A 20548-nucleotide genomic window follows, 5' to 3' on the forward strand; every position below is an offset into this window, starting at 1 on the left:
AGTCTTTGGTAACACTTTAGAATAACAGTCCATTTTAGTTTGTGTTTACTAACATTAAGTATGAATAAACTAAAGCATTTATTAACCTAATGAACTAATGCATTATTAACATGCAGGGGTGGACTGGTCATCCAGCAGACCAGGCAGTTTCCTTCTGGGCCGATGTACTTTTTGGGCCGGGCTGATCATCTTCTTATGATCTAATCGCCCATAAAACACTTAGCAGGCTATCCTTTTTCTGGCGAAATAATTCACGATGCTGTGATCCGAGATGCTCTGAAAGTAAGATGTTTTTTTCAGACAGACCAGCTCATGTGACAGCTCATTGTTTTTTTGTTTACATTGGGCTGACCCGATCACAAACTCTTATTTTGCGCAGCGCTTATGGAGAACAGAAGCAGTGCGCAGATGTTTGCCTTTCACACTGGCTGAGTCTGCAGCGCGCAGCGGATTGGCGGCTGTTGCACATCGATCTGTCTCTTTCTATTCCATCTAGTTACCCAACTATCTATATAAATACACTTTTTTTTTTTTTTTTTAGGGGTTTTCACATTTATTTTGATAGGACAGTAGAGAATTGACAGGAAAGCATGGGGAGCAGAGAGAGGGGAAGGATCGGCATAGGCCCGCATGTGTTGACGCACTTACCACTACACCACTGGCACCAACATAAATACACTTTTTATTTTTACTTTCCATCTGCACCTGCGGCAGCTTCCTCCTATTCTGTATCCTTAACCTGCAAGTTTTTATTTTACTAATGATAAAGGGCACATAGTTTACCCCTTTTTTATGATTTAATATTAATATTATGGTTCTTCTGAGTGTCAGTTTAGGTTCAATTCAACAAACTTATTATATAAGTTTTCAAACTTATATACCTTATTATACCTTATTATAGGTATAACCTTATTATAATGTTTTCAAAAGTGTCATGTTGTGGGTGTGTACACAGCTCGCTGTTTTAGGGGCGTGTTGCTTCACATGAAAATTAGTTTGGGCTTCGAATGTAACAAGGGGGCGGAGCCAAGAGCTCACCAGCTCCGAGTTTGCAACAGACAGGCAGACAGAGAGAAGCAACATGGGTGAGAGGATCAGCATTCAGTCGTACATGTACGACTCGGACACAGACCAAGCAGAGAGTACACAATCATTTGTGTCTCTGTTTAGTTTTACAGCCAACTGTGTGCTAGTTTCAAATGCCGAGCTTGTACACTGAGACTAATAACCACACACACACTCAATTAACTTTGACTGAAGCACCGGATGCACCGCTCGAAGCTGCGAACACGACACACCAGACACTTTGTGGCGCGGCAGAAACATGAAGTTTCTCCTACGTCAAGTTGCGGTCGCTCTGAAAACCTCTCCAATTAGTCCACCGTTTTTATGTTGTTAAATTAAAACAAAAGCACTGGGTGTGTTTATATCACCCCAATATGACTGTCTATACACTATACCTACACACATGTCTGTCCAAACAGTAGATTTGTCACTATAGGTGCCCTTTAAAGAACGGTTGGCTTCTCAAGCTCTATAAGGGATGGCATTCATGTCTTTTCAGGTGCACTATGTCAAAAGACAATCACCTGTAATATCCTGTAGTTTTGTTTTTGTTGTCAGCATGTAGGCTTATAGTTCTAATATTTATACAATATAGCTATAATGATATTAATACATGATCAAACTAGTGTGCAACTTAAGCAAGACTAACACTGAAATTGTTTTAAATGTGGTTTTGTAGTTTGAGCCCAAATAAATATCTGTTGCAAGTTCATTTGATTGACTGTATAAAGTCTTTAATGTATGTTTGATGTTTCACATTTGAATTTGTTAAGGGTCTCGGATGCATTGCTTTGATTATTTAACTCAATTTTGTTAATCAACATTAACTGTGTGCGTCAGCAGAGAGTTTTTGTCATGTTCATTATTTAACGTAGGCTCCCTCAAAACACACAGGCACACACAAGAAGCACTTCCAGCGTGGATTATAATAATATATTTTATTATATTAATAAATGATTTTTTTTTAAAGTTTTTAATTTGTCTACTCTCATTACTTCCTATAGATTTTTGTTAATACAGCTAATATTACCCTTCATGACAACTGTGAGGGTGTGAATTTTTTTATAACTCATCCGTTTCCTTTATATTAAGTTATATTAAGTTTGCATAATTAAGGGCGTGGCCACTTGAGTGACAGCTAGGTCTCGTTGGTTGCCGTCACGTCACCTCAGCTGAATTCTGCAGATTAGCCACTGAACTCGGCATATTTATCCTATTTCTGTGTTGTTTTATGTGGCTTTACACAGTCAACTGCCTTTTGGACGTGTTTCTTACAATTATTAGATGGCATGGCATGCTGAGTGCACTTAATTGTGCTCACAAACCATTCACGTGGCCTCCGTTTCCCATGTGAGTAATGTTATATACTTATACACCATCTCTATACATGTATTTGTTTTATTTAAGATCATTTATCGTTTATATTTATATTTAGAGCTGTAATGCACTCCAGAATCTGACGAATTGATTAGCTGCAGGCTCTAGATCAGTCATCTGAAGCATTGTCATACAGTGTTATGCTGGATTTCATCAATAGTTTTACATTAACTAGCACAGACTATATCTGAAGTGTTTGGAAGTAATTCGCGTTTTCCTCCTGTTGAAAAACGTCATAAGAACAATGTTTAGTGGCTCAATGTATTACAGCAGTGTTTTTAAAAGGCTAAACACTTTATTGATATAGTGTACAACCAAGCACAAGTGGTCAGAATATAAACGAGTCGCAGGTGATAAAGTATTAAGCGTTTCTCCCAAAGTAAAGTGTGTCTGAACCAGGTCCAGGCAAAATGCCAGCAGGTGTCTGTAGCTCCGCCCACTCTCCGCCTCTTTGCCCTTGTTTGGTATCCCGTCGTGGGTGTGATGACGCGCGACCAAAATGTCGACGGTTGGCCGCGCCTACTTGTGGCTTCTTTTGTGATCTTCAGAAACCTATGGGTGACGTCACGGATACTACATCCACATATTTTACAGTTTATGGAGTTAACATGAGCTAACGTTATTTAACTTAAACATCATTAACTCATGTTTACAAATATGGGTAACCCTTTACAATAAGGTTCATTAGTTAATGCATTTACTAACATGAACTAATCATGAACAACAGTATTTTCATTAACTAACCTAAACTAACATGAACACATACAGTAGATGTATTGTTCGTTGTTTGTTCATGTTAGTAAATGCATTAATTAACATTAGCTAATGAACCTTATTGTAAAGTGTGACCCAAATATGAATAACTACTGTAATTAAATATATTGTTAATTGTTTGTTCATGTTCGTAAATACATGAACTAATGCATCATTATTTTAAAGTGTCACCAAGTTGATTTGAATTGTATATTTTCTGTGTGTGTGTGTGTGTGTGTGTGTGTTGTAGATCGAGCTCGTGGCATCCGCTTACGCCTCCCCCTTCTGAACTCCAGAAATAACAGTAAATCTTCTCTGCGGGAGGATCCTGAAGCGGGACGAGGGGCCAGTTTCCCCAGCAGCTCCCGTCCACAGAGCCACGAGTCTCTGGCGCTGGGTGAACTTCTGTCTCTGCCCGAACACCGCGCCACTGCTGCCCTGCCATCAGCACTGCTGCCTGAAGACCAGCGCAACCTGCTGGGCAGCGCCGCTGCATCCCCCCCGCCAGCCCCTCCGCACCCTTGCACGCTGCCCCTGGGCCATTCGTCCCCGCGCCCGCAGCGCCTCAATCCGGACGCCTCCGTCTCCAACTGCAGCCTGACCAACAGCCGCTCGCGGGAGAGCTTTCACAGCATGCGGCGCGCATCTTCAGTGGACGATATCGAGGCCATGAGGCCGGAGTGGGAGAGGAAACACCGCACCCGACCCACCAGCTGCAGCACGGGTGAGAAAAAAACACGACCTCAATAACTTAACACTGCACTATACGCCCCATAGACTATCGTTTATAAGCATGCATATGTGGCGGACCGGAAACGCAAGCTTGTACGGTAAGTTTCGCATGTCGTCACATTGCAGAATTCAAACTTGGTGACCTCTGACCTGAGAAATCACATCATGTGATTTCATGAGACCACTAGAAGATAAAACAGGACCTGTCTGTACAGATATGGACCAATCGCTTGCTTCAATGTCTAATCATCTTGTTTAATCCTGCCTGTACGACAGAATTTAGCACACTCAAACTTCCTGAAGGTGCCGGAGCTCTGCACAGTTTAGCTTGAACCGTAATTAAACACACATGATCATACTAAATGAGGCATTCAGGCTTGTTTAAAGCTCTGGTCTCACTTGAGCGTGCGAAATTCTGTCTTACAGCGCTGCGAAAAGGGCAGGATTAAACAAGATGATTAGACATTTAAAAGAGCAACAGATTGGTTTATATTTAAAATTCCTGTCCAGAGAGGTCATGTTTTAATCCTTGATTGATCAAGTGATGCAATTTCACAGGTCAGAGTTCACCAAGCTTACAAACTTTGCAACGCAGTGAACTACAAAACCTGACGCACAAACGTGCGTTTCCGGTCTGACACACTCGCCTGCGTATGAATGGAAGTCTATGAAGCAGGTCTTCATTCAGGATGTCTCTGTACATTGCTGCATTCATCTTTCCCTCTATCCTGACTAGTCTTCCAGTTCTTCTGCTGAAACACATCCCCACAGCATGATGCCAACACCACCATGCTGCACTGTAGGGATGCTGTTAGCCTGGTGATGAGCGCTGCCTGCTTTTCTCCAAACGTAACGCCTGGCGTTCACTTCAAAAAGTGCAATTTGAGTCTCATCAGAGCAGAAAGTTTAGTTTCTGATGGTCTGAGAGTCCTTCAGATGCCTTCTGGCAAATTCCAGGTGGGGAGTGTCTTTCGTCTGGCCACTCTACCATACAGGCCGGATTGGTGGATTGCTGCACAGATGGTTGTCCTTCTGTAAAGTTCTCCTCTCTCCACACAAGAACGCTGGAGCTCAGACAGAGTGACCATCAGATTATTGATCACCTCCCTGACTAAGGCCCTTCTCCCCCGATCACTCAGCTTAAATGGCCGGCTAGTTCTAGGAAGAGTCCTGGTGGTTAAACATCTTCCACTTACGGATGATGGAGGGCGCTGTGCTCATTGGAACTTTAAAAACAGCAGAAATGTTTCTGTAAGCTTCCCCAGCCTTGTGCCTCGAGACAATCCTGTCTCAGAGTTCTACAGACAATTCCTTTGTCTTCACGCTTGGTTTGTGCTTTGACATGCACTGTCAACCCTGGGATCTTATATAGACAGGCCTTTTCAGATCATGTCCAATCAACTGAGTTGAGCACAGGTGAACTCCAATGAAGCTGCTGAAACATCTCAAGAATGATCAGTGGAGACAGAATGAACCTGAGCTAAATGTAGAGCTTCACGCCAAACGCTGTGAATACTGATGTACATGTGATTCCTCAGCTTTTTTATTTTTAATAAATTTGCAACAATTTCAAAACTCTTTCCTCACATTGTCATTATGGGGGATTGTGTGTAGAATGTTTAGGAAATCAATGAATTTAATCCGTTTTGGAATAAGGCTATAACATAAACAAATGTGGGAAAAGTGAAGCGATATCAATACTTTCCGGATACACTATACCTAAAACTCGTCAGTGGCAATTTGACATTTAATCGACATTAGCCCCTTTCACACATACAGACCTTTCCGGAAAATTACCGGCAATTTTCTGGAAAGGTTGTATGTGTGAACAGGCCCCTTTTGAAAATACTGGTAAATTCGTTCTGGCTATTTTCCGGAAAGAGAAGTTGTAACATTACCTGTAATTTGCTGGAATGCTGCGCTGTGTGAACGCAGAAGGAAGATTGCTGGAAAGAGCGCGGCCACTTCTAGAACGTGCTGACGTGAGACGTCTGCTTTAGCCAATCAGAACAGTCAGACGCATTCACGTCCGTGCGGTTTATGAGAATAAAAGCCTTTGAATATTTTCCCAGACGCATTTAGCTGCTAGATGTTAGTCAGATAACGTTTCTATGTTCCTTCTTAATGCTAACTGTGTAAATAATTATCGATAACATGTTTATGATAAGCCGTTGTTTGTTTACCTTTAAGCTTTGCGTGTGCCCGTGAGTGCCCATAGCGCCAGCACACACACATATCATGAACATCTCCACATGCGAAAGTGTTTCTCTATGTTTTCATTGGAGTTGTACTCAATACTGATCCATCCGAAGAGTTTGTAATGTAGTCAAATGTTTACAAACACAAGCGCAGCCGTTTAGAGGTCATTTCTGGTTAATGATGTCAGAATTTACCGGCATTTTGCGATGGATGTGTGAATGCTCTTTTCCGGAAAAATTCTGTAACATCCTCGCCTGTGTAAACAGCACTTTTTTTAATATACCGTTAAAGTCGTTCCGGAAATTTTCTGGATATTTACCGGTATCACTGTGTGAAAGAGGCTATTGTCTCATCAATGTCGGGAAAAGAGATATCATAAACTTCAAAAGCATCTGTGATTCAACAGAAGACTTTAAAGAAATGTCTTTGTGTGTGCAGGTGCCATGAACAACAAGTCCAACATCCTGAACTCTACCTCTGATTCGGATCTGATGCGTTACCGCGCCATCAGCAAGATCCCGCAGATCACACTCAACTTTGTGGACTTTAAACCGGACCCTCTCATCGCCCTGCCGGCCGGAGAAATGGACATCATTGCGCCCTGCAAACTGATCGACCGCACACACAACGTCACGGAGAAGGTCACGCAGGTAAGTTAAATGGGATTTACAGTCACGGTGGTGTTGTTGAGGGTGAGATTGAGACAGATCGACCTGTTTGTCTTCTCTATGCATCTCTTTTATTGTCTCTGATGGCTAGAGAAGCATTACCATGAGATTGTGGCGTCCCGGATAAAAGGCGCTTTTGCTCAAGGACAGTTTTTAAAGGAAGCTGCTGATGTTGTTCTGATGCAATGAGCCGTTTTGAAGGTTTACCTGAGGAAGTTGAGCTCGCTGGATGTGTTTTATTGGTTTTGAAGTTGCAGTGTTTGCTTGCAGAAAGTTAAAGAGATGTGACAGTGTGTGTGTGTGTGTGTGTGTGTGTGTGTGTGTGTGTGTGCGTGCGTGTGTGTGTGTGTGATGAACTTGGACTTGGAAAAGTGACATTGACAAAATACACTCTAAAAAATTAATATTTTGAAAGCAGTATTTACTTAAAAACAACACACTCAACATTACACACAAACAATTATTATGAGAAAACAAAATGAAATCTGGACGAGTCCCAGACATCAATAAAATGTTTAGAACTTCCGAGGATTCTGAAAGTGATTTGATACCTTTGATTAATCTAAACATTAATTTTTACATAATTTATTATGTTACGGTCTGCGTGGCTCGGAGGATGAAAAGGGCTAAACATAATTATGACAACCCAATATGTTTTTAATTCCCCTGAGACGTTGAATCCACACAGACAACGAGCCTGGCAAAAAGTGGCAAAAAGAAAGAAAGAAAGAAATAATAAGAATACTTTTAGTGACGCAAAGTATGTTATGGTTATATATTTGTCTGATATTACACTGATGTTTTTGACATATACTCTACCTTATTATATGCATACGTCATGTTAATAGCAATACCAGTCTTTTTATTTTATATATATATATATATATATATATATATATATATATATATATATATATATATATATATATATATATATATATATATATATATGTGTGTGTGTGTGCCAGAGTTAGCTATAAAGCTGATTTATATCTGTACTACCTGGGCAGGAAGTTACAAATTTAATAGTAAAAAATAATACATTATACACTTAAAATACAATACATGCAATACATCATTCTCAATAAAATACAATCAAATCAGTGGCTGCCTATTTGATTTTGTTTAAGCCAAATTTTAAGAACAGTTTAATGATTTCAAATCAATTTAATTCATCCTGGTTAAGAATTAGTGATTGGAAGTTTTTACCTCACTGTGATTTTTAAGGGTGTAAAAAAAACTTTTATAGAGTTAGCATGTGTTATTATTTCATAAATTTGTCTAGAATCATATAAGATACAATAACAGGCAAGATCGTCAACTATGGAGAAGTTTCTTAGATTTTGTGCAGCTAATGCTTTCATCCAAAGCATCAGTTGCATGTAAGCTGGAGATTTCATTCATTCAGTTCATTGATTGGTCATTTGGCATCATCTCTTCAGGACAGACTCACATTTTCTTCTGAATTTGTTTCTCAGACAGATGTAACTGGGTTCATTTAATATCAGCAGTGTGACGCCCAAGTGCTGCTGCTCATCACACACAGATCAAATGAAGAGAAAGACTGAAATCATGACAGATGAACCCACGTGTGCGTGTGTGCACCTGCTGTCCTACATACAGGAGATCTCATCATGTGTGTGTTTGCTCATGTTCAGGCAGTAGATTATCAGCTCATCTGACCAGCTCATTTAACCCTTAATTGCACTGCTGGTTTGTAAAAGGCTATTTAAAAAAGCTGATGATCTGGATGAGTGGTGGAAGACACACAAAACACACAAAAGAGTTCCACAACTGCAGCTGAAATTCACTTTTACATCCAACAAAACGATTATATATGCTTAATAGAATAATAGAACAATGCAATGTCGCTCACCTTACAAAGCCTGGTCTTACCATGCATGTCCTATGGTAGGTAGAAGTGTTGTCAATTAAGTAGTTAGTATAGTAATTTAATTATGTGTTAACCATTTTATATGCATAATTCAGTTTTTTTTCTTCTTTTTTGTATAAATGTTCTACAAAAGGATAGAAGAACAGCAACATCTAAATTGATCAATAATTTAAGTTTTATCATTCATTCATTTTCTTTTCAGCTTGGTCCCTTTATTAATCAGGGGTCGCCACAGCGAAATGAACCACCAACTTATCCAGCATATGTTTTATGCAGCGGATGCCCTTCCAGCCGCAACCCATACACTCATACACTCATTTACATGAGGACTTTAATAACATGTTAATGTCTATATATATTATTCAAAAATGTTCATGAAATACCGAGACGTCTCTTCACTGAGAAAATGTTTTATATCTATTGAAAAGTTTAATAAAGCTTAATGACCATGTTTGGTGAATTGATGAATTATTTCCAAAATAATTTTAATTAACTACATTTTTGTTATTTTTAAACTCCTTTAATTTTTGTTTATAAATTATTAGCATAAAAATAATGATGTAAAATTTTAATGCCTGTTTATATTATTTAAAAATGTTTATGAAAAACCGAGAAGTCTCTAAACTGAGAAAATATGGATTCATTTTATACAAAAGGCATACATTTAATAAAACTAAAAAACCTCAATTAATGAATTATTTAAATGATTTAGTTTAAATTAGCTACATTATATATATATATATATATATATATATATATATATATATATATATATATATAAACTCATTTAAGTTTTTAATGAACTATTAACATAAAAGATGTTGATGTTTATAGCATTTTAATGTCTATTTATGTTATTTAAAATGTTTTTGAAATACAGAAAATGTTTATAAATTTTTATACAAAATTGCTTAAGTATTAAAATATTTATTAAAGTTTAAAAGACCAAATTTAACAAATTCTAATTTTTTAAATAGTTTTAATAAACTACATTTATTAATAGACTAATTAAAAATTTTAATTAATTATTAAAGTACAAAATCATAATGTGAATAGCATTTTAATGGATATTCAGATTATTTAAAATGTTTTTGAAATACCCAGAAGTCTTTAAAGCTGAGACAATGTTTAATAATTTTATACAAAATATTCTTGGAACTGCAAAATCAAAATTGCTAAATTATTTAGCTTTAATAAAAATGTCATTGAATCATTTAAATTAAATAGTTGTGCATAAATATTCATACATGCTATTTAAAATGCTTTAATAATTAAATCAATAAAAACTGTGATGCTATTAACATTTTAATGTGTATTTATATTATTTAAAAAAATGTTAATTGAAATGCTTTAAAGCAGGGGTGTCCATACTCGGTCCTGGAGGGCCAGTGTTCTGCATAGTTTAGCTCCAACTTCCTTCAACACACTTCCCTGGAAGTTTCTAGCACACCTAGGAAGACATTTGCTGCATCCCAATCCACATACTATCCATTCTACATAGTTTTTGAAAATAGGAATAGCATGTCCCAAACCATAGTATGCTGTAAAGAGTGTGCCAGAAGATCCCGGATGGTTTGCTATATCCGGTAAAAATGTAAGTGTAGAAGAGTCCATACTCTAACCGCTGATATTGCCCACAATACATTGCGCATTGGACACAAATTTGATCAGAACTACAAACGCGTGTGAGAGTGTAAATAAACTACAAACATGATGGACGCGTGAGACCAATCGTCAAGTAAAGAGGCTTCGGTAAAGATGTTTGAATGACTGTTAGTCAATATCTAGCCCACTGGAGAATATTTAAATCACATTATTTGTGTTATATTTCATCTGCAACAACAATATTGAACTTATGTAAAGACGCGTTTGGACATCTGAACGTCTGAATGCAGAATTATCCAAAGACCTGAGGAGATTTCTCCGCATGAAAGACTCATGAGTGGGAGATTAACCTGCTGCTGCTTCTCCAATAAGGTAGAAAATTAAATACGACAGAAATGTGGATGGTGTGTGGAATGGATGATCGACAGGGGCCCGAGTTTGTACACCCCTGCCTCAAAGACTCTAAACCAGGGGTGCCCAAACTCGGTCCTGGAGGGCCGGTGTCCTGCAAAGTTTAGTTCCAACCTCAATCAGACACACCTTGCCTCCATTCTTCGTACCTCGCTTAAAAGATCTAAGATGATTTGGCAGATCCCGGATCTTTTAATCTTGATAACTGATCTCTCGCTAATTTGGTTCTTCAAACAAGTTCGGGAATCAGATTAGAATGTCTGGATGAACTGATCTGAGATCGCTGCGTGGGTTGTGAAGGACAGATCTATCAATCCTCGAAATCATGATCAGCAATGCAACGATTGGCTGACGGCACAGCAGCGTAATGACATCATCTGATTAATATTAAATTATCCATGTGAGCAAAATTACATCAAATTAGCAGTAAACGGCTTGTTAAATATGACACGCAGTAACTTTCCACATTTGTTGTGAGCTGCAGGCTTTACACTTTCATGTGTCAAGAGTATTCATCATGTATTTCAATGCATATCAGTGTATTTAGTTCCACATTTAGAGAAGATTTTCTTTATTATAGTAGCCGTTTTTTAATTGGTGTAAAGAATAACTGGATGTTTACAAAAGCATTTTCATATTGGTAAAGGCGTCTGCAACTTTTGTAAAGCATCAAATCACTGGCATAATAACTATCAAAACATGTTTATGACTGCATAAATGTATTATTGCTTTAAAAAAAAAGTCACATATTGTGCATTTCTATTATACAAAAAATGTACTAAAGCGATCTAAAAAGTTCATATCAATAAGTTTTCTCTTTGCACCACCAGGTGGCAGTCTTTGTACTTTCATTTCGAGGGTGCAGATTACATAAGTTTTATTAATATGTATACCTTTATTTATTTTAGTAATAATTATAACTTCAGCTTTGAAGAATGAAACGATCCTGGATTGTGTCAAACCGTCAATATCCAAATCCAGCTAACTGAGTAATCCAAGTACGAAGAACGGACCCCTGGGCTAGTTAATCAAGCTCTTAGGCTTTCTAGAAACAACCGTGCAGGTAGAGGCAAGTTGGAGCTAAAATCGACAGGACACCGGCCCTCCAGGAATGAGTTTGGGCACTCCTGCTCTAAACTGAGGAATTAAACAGGATTTTTTTAATCTGTATAAAACTGTTTTCAATTTTTATTGATGGAACAAACATCATTAGCCTCATGGGTGTATTTCTTGTATGCATCTTATATCTTTTAAATGGTTGATATCATTTTTGCACAGTGAAATGAGGAGTGAGGATCAGACTGTAGGCTGTATGGTGGTGTGACTGATCTGATTGCTTTAATTAGAGTCATTAGATGATTTGGGCTGTCAGAAGTAAGTGTGTCAATGATCATTCAGCGTGTCACTTCCTGTCCGGTTCAGCACTGTTTAAACCGAGTCACCATCAGACGCTCATAATGCGCCTGTTTCTGATCTGTCCACAGCAGGAATTAAGGAAGAATTCACTAATGATTGCCGCAGTGAGTCTTAATGAGAGGAGTTTGTGTGCGACTGTGCATGTGTGTGTGTGTGTGTGTGTGTTGTGCTTTAAGCTTTTGTCCGCTGGATCAGACTGTGTATTGACTCCATCATCTACCTGCTGAAAGTTTGGACATGCACATCTAGGAGACGTGATATGAGGAGTGTTGGGTGTAATAAGATATAAATTAACTAATAACTGTATTTAACTGCTGAACAAAAGTAAAGTATGGCATTACTGTTTGTTTTTAGGCCATTTAATTACTGTTACTTATAATTAAGGTCGGACAGACCTAAGCCAACAGACCTAAGCTTTTGTGTGTGTATTTATATGTGTGTGTGTGTGTTTGTGTGTGTGCGTATATATATATATATATATATATATATATATATATATATATATATATATATATATATATATATATATATATATATGTATATATATATATATATGTATATATATATATATATATATATATGTATATATATATATATATATATATATATATATATATATATATATATATATATATATATATATATATATATATATATATATATATACATACACACACACACACACACACACACACACTCATTGGCCACTTTATTAGGTACACCCTACTAGTACCGGATTGGACCCCTTTAACTGCCTTAATCCTTCGTGGCTGGAAATATTCCTCAGAGATTTTGCTCCATGTTGACATGATAGCATCACACAGTTGCTGCAGATTTGTCGGCTGCACATCCATGATGCCAATCTTCCGTTCCACCACATCCCAAAGGTGCTCTATTGGATTGAGAACTGGTGACTGTGGAGGCCATTTGAGTACAGTGAACTCATTGTCATGTTCAAGAAACCAGTCTGAGATGATTGAGCTTTATGACATGCTGCGTTATCCTGCTGGAAGTAGCCATCAGAAGATGGAGACACTGTGCTCATAAAGGGATGGACATGGTCAGCAGCAATACTCAGGTAGGCTGTGGCGTTGATGCTCAATTGGTTCTAAAGGACCCAAAGTGTGCCAAGAAAATCTCCCCCACACCATTACACCACCACCACCACCAGCCAGAACCGCTGACACAAGGCAGGATGATCCATGCTTTCATGTTGTTGAGGCCAAATTGTGAGCCGAGCATCCGAATGTGTCAGCAGAAATGGAGACTCATCAGAGCAGCAACGTTTCTCCAATCTTCTATTGTCCAGTTTTGGTGAGTCTGTGTGAATTGTAGCCTCAGTTTCCTGTTCTTAGCTGACAGGAGCGGCACCCGGTGTGCTCTTCTGCTGCTGTACCCCATCCGCCATGTTCGGTCACTTAAATCCCCTTTCTTCCCCATTCTGATGCTCGCATTGAACTGCAGCAGATCGTCTTGATCATGTCTACATGCCTAAATTCATTGAGTTGCTGCCATGTGATTGGCTGATTAGACAATTGCGTTAACAATCAGTTGGATAGGTGTACCTAATAAAGTGGCCGGTGAGTGTGTACAGTTGAAGTCAAAATTATTTGCTATTCGCTAAAATTATTATTTTTCACAGTATTTCCCATTATATTTTATTTTCTAAAGAAAGTCTTATTTGTTTTATTTCGGCTAGAATAAAGCTGTTTTTAATTGTTTAAACACCATTTTAAGGTCCAAATTATTAGCCTCCTTAAGCAATATTAGTTTTGAATTGTCTACAAAACAAACCACTGTTATACAATGACTTGCCTAATACCCTAACTTTACCCTAATTACCCTAGTGAAGCCTTTAAATGTCACTTTAAGCTGAATACTAGTGTCTTGAAGAATATCTAGTCTAATATTATGTGCTGTCATCATGCCAAAGAGAAAAGAAATCAGTTATTAGAAATTAATATGTTAAAACTATTATGTTCAGAAACGTGTTGAAAAAAAAATCTGCTCTCCGTTAAACAGAAATTGGGGGACAAATATACTAATAATTCTAACTGTATATATATATTCAATTCTCTTGCAAATTCAGACTTAAAGTTACTTCTATAAGGGTCTTTATTTTTTAAGAGTGTGTGTCCAAAGTTCAGTCTGGTGTTGAGTCTCGCCTCTGTCTAATCCAGCAAACTCACTCCACTGGCTAAAAGCTTCAAAAACACAATACACACAACTGTTAATTTACGGAGGTTATCATATAACAGCGTAAAATAACATCTACACGTGTGCGTTTGTGTGATTTCTTCTCTAATATTGAAGCAAAGGACTATTTCGGCTGTATTATTGTGATATTTAAGTTGGTTTGTGTGTGTTTATTTCAGAAATGAGTTGACATATGCTGATATACTGTACACTATTGGTCAAAAGTTTGCATTTATTTGATCACAAATACAGTAAAAATGTCAAATATTAGTCCACTTTAAAGTGACTGTTTTCTATGCCAGTGGATTATTAAATATATATATATATATATATATATATATAATTACTCCAGTCTTCAGTGTCACATGATCCTTCAGAAATCAGCATAAGATGATAATTTGATGATCAAAAGTTGTGTACATTGTTATTATTAAAAAAATATTTTGGGAAATTTCATTTGATTTCAGGATTTTTTTTTGATAAATAGAAAGTTTATTGGATAAAATATGTGAAATGTAAATATTTTTTGATCAAAACAGCGTAATGCTCAGTGTAATGCTAATTTATTTAATTAATTCTTTCCTGTTTGTCTTTCTTTTCATAAAACTTTGGACTAGGGCTGCACAATATATCTTAATATATGCAGGACATGCAATGTTGAGTTGTGATTATAATTGATCAGCGATAAGATTTGTGGAGTCATTGCAAAGTGTAACCATGACGGAGTAAAAGTAAGTCATCATTTGCATGTGTTTTAAAGGCAATTCAAGAGAATTTAAAGCATTCAGGCACAAAAAACAGTAATTTTAATAAGAAATTATTTTACAAATTAAATATAATAAAGACTATACAGTGTTTTTTTTACATTTAATTATTTAATTTCTATACCTGAATACTGTTTGCCTCGGCAAAAGACCATTAGGCACTGTTTATTTGACATTTGCTCTATTGTAGAGCTGCAGGATTAATCTAGAAAAGATAGCGACCTCGATTCGACCCCCCAGACGATCTTAATCCAGCATTTCTATGATTATGGAAATCATATTTTAGAGTTCAGGAGAGAAGCGAAAGTGTCCGCACAAGTCTCCACATTGTTTTACATACATTGTTCAGCAATGTGGACACCAAATGGTGCTGAAAGAATCACATACTGTATTTATAAGGTATAATTCACCCAAACATGTCATTTCTGTCTTTATGTAATGATGTATTCACGGCCGCGAGATCACTCGTGACGTGAGCTGCTGACCGTCAAGCAGCAACCTCCCGCTCTCCTCAGGAAGCCAATACGGAAGTAACTAAAACTGCAATTCATCCAAAATTCCGCTAGTCCTGGCCGCTCCTGGCTCCAAAACAGAGCAAATTTCAATTGAGCCCACTGTTAGAAAGGCCAACTTTACAGCAGAAAAAAGGTGTTTACAGCCTGCTACAAAAAAAGATTTTGGTTAATACAGCTAATATTACCCTTCATGACAACTGTGAGGGGGTGAATTTTTTTATAACTCATTCGTTTCCTTTATATTAAGTTATATTAAGTTTGCATAATTAAGGGTGTGGCCACTTGAGTGACAGCTAGGTCTCGCTGGTCGCCGTCACGTCACCTCAGCTGAATCCTGCAGATTAGCCACTGAACTCGGCGTATTTATCGTATTTCTGTGATGTTTTATGTGGCTTTACACAGTCAACTGCCTTTTGGACTTGTTTCCTACAATTATTAGATGATATGGCATGCTGAGTGCACTTAATTGTGCTCACAAACCATTCACGTGGCCTCCATTTCCCATGTGAGTAAAGTTATATACTTATATACCATCTCTATACATGTATTTGTTTTATTTAAGATCATTTATCGTTAATATTTATATTTAGAGCTGTAATGCACTCCAGAATCTGACAGATTAATTAGCTGCAGGCTGTAGATCAGTCGTCTGAAGTGTTGTCATACAGTGTTATTCTGGATTTCATCAATAGTCTTACATTAACTAACACAGACTATATCTGAAGTGTTTGGAAGTAATTTGCTTTGTTACAGCAGTGTTTTTAAAAGGCTAAACACTTTATTGATATAGTGTACACCCAAGCACAAGTGGTCAGAACACAAATGAGTCACAGGTGATAAAGTATTAAGCGTTCTCCCAAAGTAAAGTGTGTCTGAACCAGGTCCAAGCAAAATGCCAGCAGGTGTCTGTAGCTCCGCCCACTCTCCGCCTCTTTGCCCTTGTTTGGTATCCCGCCGTAGGTGTGATGACGCGCGAACAAAATGGCCGAGGTTGGCCGCGCCTACTTGTGGCTTCTTTTGCGCTCTTTAGAAACCTATGGGTGACGTCACGGATACTACGTCCATATATTTTACAGTCTATGCTGACCGTGAGCTGTCACCACAGAGAGGGTGGGCGCGCGCCTGTTAATGAAGTCTACTTTATTGAACAGAATCTGCATAGGCTGTGAATAACAGCTAATAAAGGTGTAAAACAATCGCCGTTCTCATTTCAGCCAGAATTATGCAGCTCTACTCTATTGTAATTATCTTTGCAATTTGTTTATTATTTCTTTATACCTGATTCACACCCTTAGAAAATCACCCCAATCAATTCTCAATCAATAATTTCTTTCCAAACAAAGCTAGTCAAGACAATCTGATTTTTAAATTATATGAAATTATATTCATATTGCAATATATATATATATATATATATATATATATATATATATATATATATATATATATATATATATATATATATATATATATAAATCCGCAGAACAAAATACTGCAATTTTTGATTTTTCCAATATCGTGCAGCCCTACTGTGAACACATTTCACACATTGATAATACTCATAAATGCTTCCTGATCATCAAATCATCATTAGGATCATGTGAGACTCAAGACTGGAGTTTTGGTGCTGAAAAAACAGCTTTCAATCACAAGTATAAACTACATTTTTAATTATATTCACATAGAAAACGTCTATTTTAAATGACTTTTTTTATTATTATTTGACATTATTGCTGCTCCTACTGTATTTTATTCAAGTAAACACACCTCCTTCCTGAGCAGAAGAGCTTTAAAAATGTACATTATTCCAAACCTCTGACCGGTACTGCAGGTGGGTCGCCGTTTGTTTGTTTATTTGACTCCCAGCTGTGTGTTTAATTCATGTTGGGCTATATATAGCGGTGCATGCACACACACACACACACACACGTACATGCACAAATCAAGAGCACACCAAAGGGATGATGCATTAAACTACACTCATGCACTGAGAAATGCTCCATCTCTCTCTCTCTCTCTTACACACACACACACACACACACACATACACACTGGCCTTTACCTCTTAATCCATGTGTGATCTTCTTCCTGACTAAGCCAGAACATTTGTATTGATGTGTTTTGTGTAATCTGCGTGTTATGGAGATGATCTCTGACTGTCTCATTCATCTAGAACAAAAGTTCAGTGAACTCTGCATTGACTGTCCTGCTGTGCCCTCCTTCACCTGCTGGAGGCAGTAGAGCTCCCTTATTCATTACACACACACTCGCACACATACACACAGCCGTGGGATTTTACAATCTCGGTTTCCATGGCGAATGTAGAATGTTTGAGAAATGAGGCAGTTCAAAGTTGATACAGTATTGCAAACTTTAGAACTGCAGAACTTTAGAATGAAGAGAGAAAAGCAATGTGGTGGAGTGGAAGGTTGTTATTTATAGTGCTCTCTTTAGGAATGGGCTCTATGCACAGCTAGAGTTTTATAGCCAATGATAAACTTCCGGTGAAAGCTTAATGTGACTATTTTCAATTTCACATGGTTGTTTGTACAGCATCGATGTTGTGTGCAGTGCTTCTTGTACAATCTGAGACCTACTTTATATCGTATATCTATCAGGCAGTGAAGATCGCTGATTTCTGAAGACAGCAGGTCTTAAACGTGACAATTTTGTAATGGAAAATTTTATTTTATTTTATTTTATTTTTAATTTTACTTTATTTTATTTTGTTTTTTATTTTATTTTATAATTTTTAATTTAAATTTTTTTCTTCATTTTACGTGTTATTTCATGACATTTTATTTTATTTCATTTCATTTTTATTTATTTTTAATTTCACTATATTTTCATTTCATTTTATTTTGTTTTATTTAATTTTATTTAATTTTAATTTAATTTTATTTAATTTTATATTTTATTTCATTTTATTTTTTTATTTTACTTTACTTTATTTCATTTTACTTTATTTTATTTTATTTTATTATATATTTAATTTAATTTTATTTTATTTTATGTTTTATTTAATTTTATTTAATTTTATGTTTTATTTATTTATTTAATTTTAATTTAATTTAATTTAATTTTAATTTAATTTAATTTAATTTAATTTAATTTAATTTAATTTATTTTTTATTTCATTTTATTTATTTTATTTTATTTTATTTGATGTACAGTGGTTCCTCTATTCGCAGAAGTTACGTTAAAAATATAACCAGCAGTAGGCAAAATCCGTGAAGTAGTCAGCTTTATTTTTTACAATTATTATACATGTGTTAAGGCTGTAAAACCCCTCACTACACACCTTATACGCTTTTCTCAGACAGGCATTTACATTTTTCCTGCAATCCTGCAATCTAAAGCAGACTCCATCCTAACGATAGTCTTGTTGTGGACATTTACAACCCTTTTTGCATCATTGTTGAAACATATTGCTGCTGCCCTCTTTATGTTATTTACCTCCTTCTTTATGTGGCAAACCCAGATTTATTTATTGAGCCCTACAGCCACGTAACTTCTACCTTTAGCACGTCCAAATTTTGTGAGATGGTAAGCATCTTCCTCTGCCTTTTGATCCATTCAGGCTGAAGTGACAAGCCGTCACTGTTTTGGAGCACACTAGCTAATAGATATCCTTTAAACTATTGGTACCAACATCTCCTAACATACATGCATGTCCTTATTTACTCCTCTTCTGACATCAGTGTGTAAAACATTCTCTCTGTACGTGATTAAAAGCCCCGAGTCTTTGATGGAATATACATGATATAATCTTCATTCAGTCCTCTGAGCAGCAGTGTTTATTCAGCCATGCAGGATTTGATCATTAATTTAGGCCAAAGACATGCAACACTCATTAATGTTGAATGATTAATGTTAGGCATTTGCTTCCTTTGGCATCTCAGAGATCAGAACATCAGGAAAAAACATACTTTGTTTGAAGAAAAGCCTAAATAGGAGTCAGTCATTTTAGGATGCAGATGAATATATAAAGCCTTCATAAATATATTTGCACCCTAAAATGACTGAGTATTTAGATGGCTTTACTTAAAAGAAAGGTGTTGCTTGATTTGACTTACAAACTCGAGACTGATTTATTAAAACTAAACTAAGATATGAGGCATTCTGAATGTTTCTGACATCAAACAGATGAATGATTGGACTGACCTTAAATCATTCATAAACACTAAACTAATTAATGATGAGAGTAAACTGGCAAATGATCTTTAAGTTACAGTGCAAAAAAAACTGATCTAAGATTATAAAGGCACCTCACGGGCAAAAATAAAAAGATGGAAAAGTCTTGTGGAGTGTGTGAAGTGTGTGTCTGATTTAAAACAGGCTGTGAAGTGAGTGATTTAATCAGTTTATAATTAGAACATTACATATTCATTTGAGAGGAGATGCAGATGAAGAACAGGCTAATTTTAGAGAGACGCTGACACCTGCTTTTATTAGTTTATTTATTTATTTACATTAAAATCAGTCACGTATGAGTGGATATAAACATATTGTCATATATTAACATATATTCAATAATAATGTATGATGTTTATAAAATATTATTTTTGACACAAATAAATATATATATATAAATATATGTATATATATATATATATATATATATATATATATATATATATATATATATACTGTATATATATATATATATATATATATATATATATATACATATATATATATATATATACATATATACATATATATATATATATATACATATATACATATATATATATATATATATATATATATATATATATATATATATATACAGTATATATATATATATATATATATATATATATATATATATATACAGTATATATATATATATATATATATATATACATATATATATATATATATATATATATATATATATATATATATATATATATATATACTGTATATATGTATATATATGTATATATA

At 36.0% G+C, this 20548-nt stretch overlaps 1 protein-coding gene across 6 annotated transcripts in view; it reads left to right on the plus strand.

Annotated features, from left to right (window-relative positions):
• Positions 1 to 20548, plus strand: part of kcnh2b (potassium voltage-gated channel, subfamily H (eag-related), member 2b) — a 320637-nt gene that overhangs the window by 173651 nt on the left and 126438 nt on the right. For all 6 annotated transcript variants that reach the window (XM_073941222.1, XM_073941219.1, XM_073941220.1 and 3 more), the window contains 2 exons: positions 3446 to 3919; positions 6565 to 6776. In XM_073941222.1, coding sequence (XP_073797323.1) covers positions 3446 to 3919; positions 6565 to 6776 — 686 coding nt within the window. The remainder of the gene's footprint in view (positions 1 to 3445; positions 3920 to 6564; positions 6777 to 20548) is intronic.

This window comes from Danio rerio, chromosome 24 (assembly GCF_049306965.1).
Source record: "Danio rerio strain Tuebingen ecotype United States chromosome 24, GRCz12tu, whole genome shotgun sequence".
Taxonomy (NCBI): domain Eukaryota; kingdom Metazoa; phylum Chordata; class Actinopteri; order Cypriniformes; family Danionidae; genus Danio; species Danio rerio.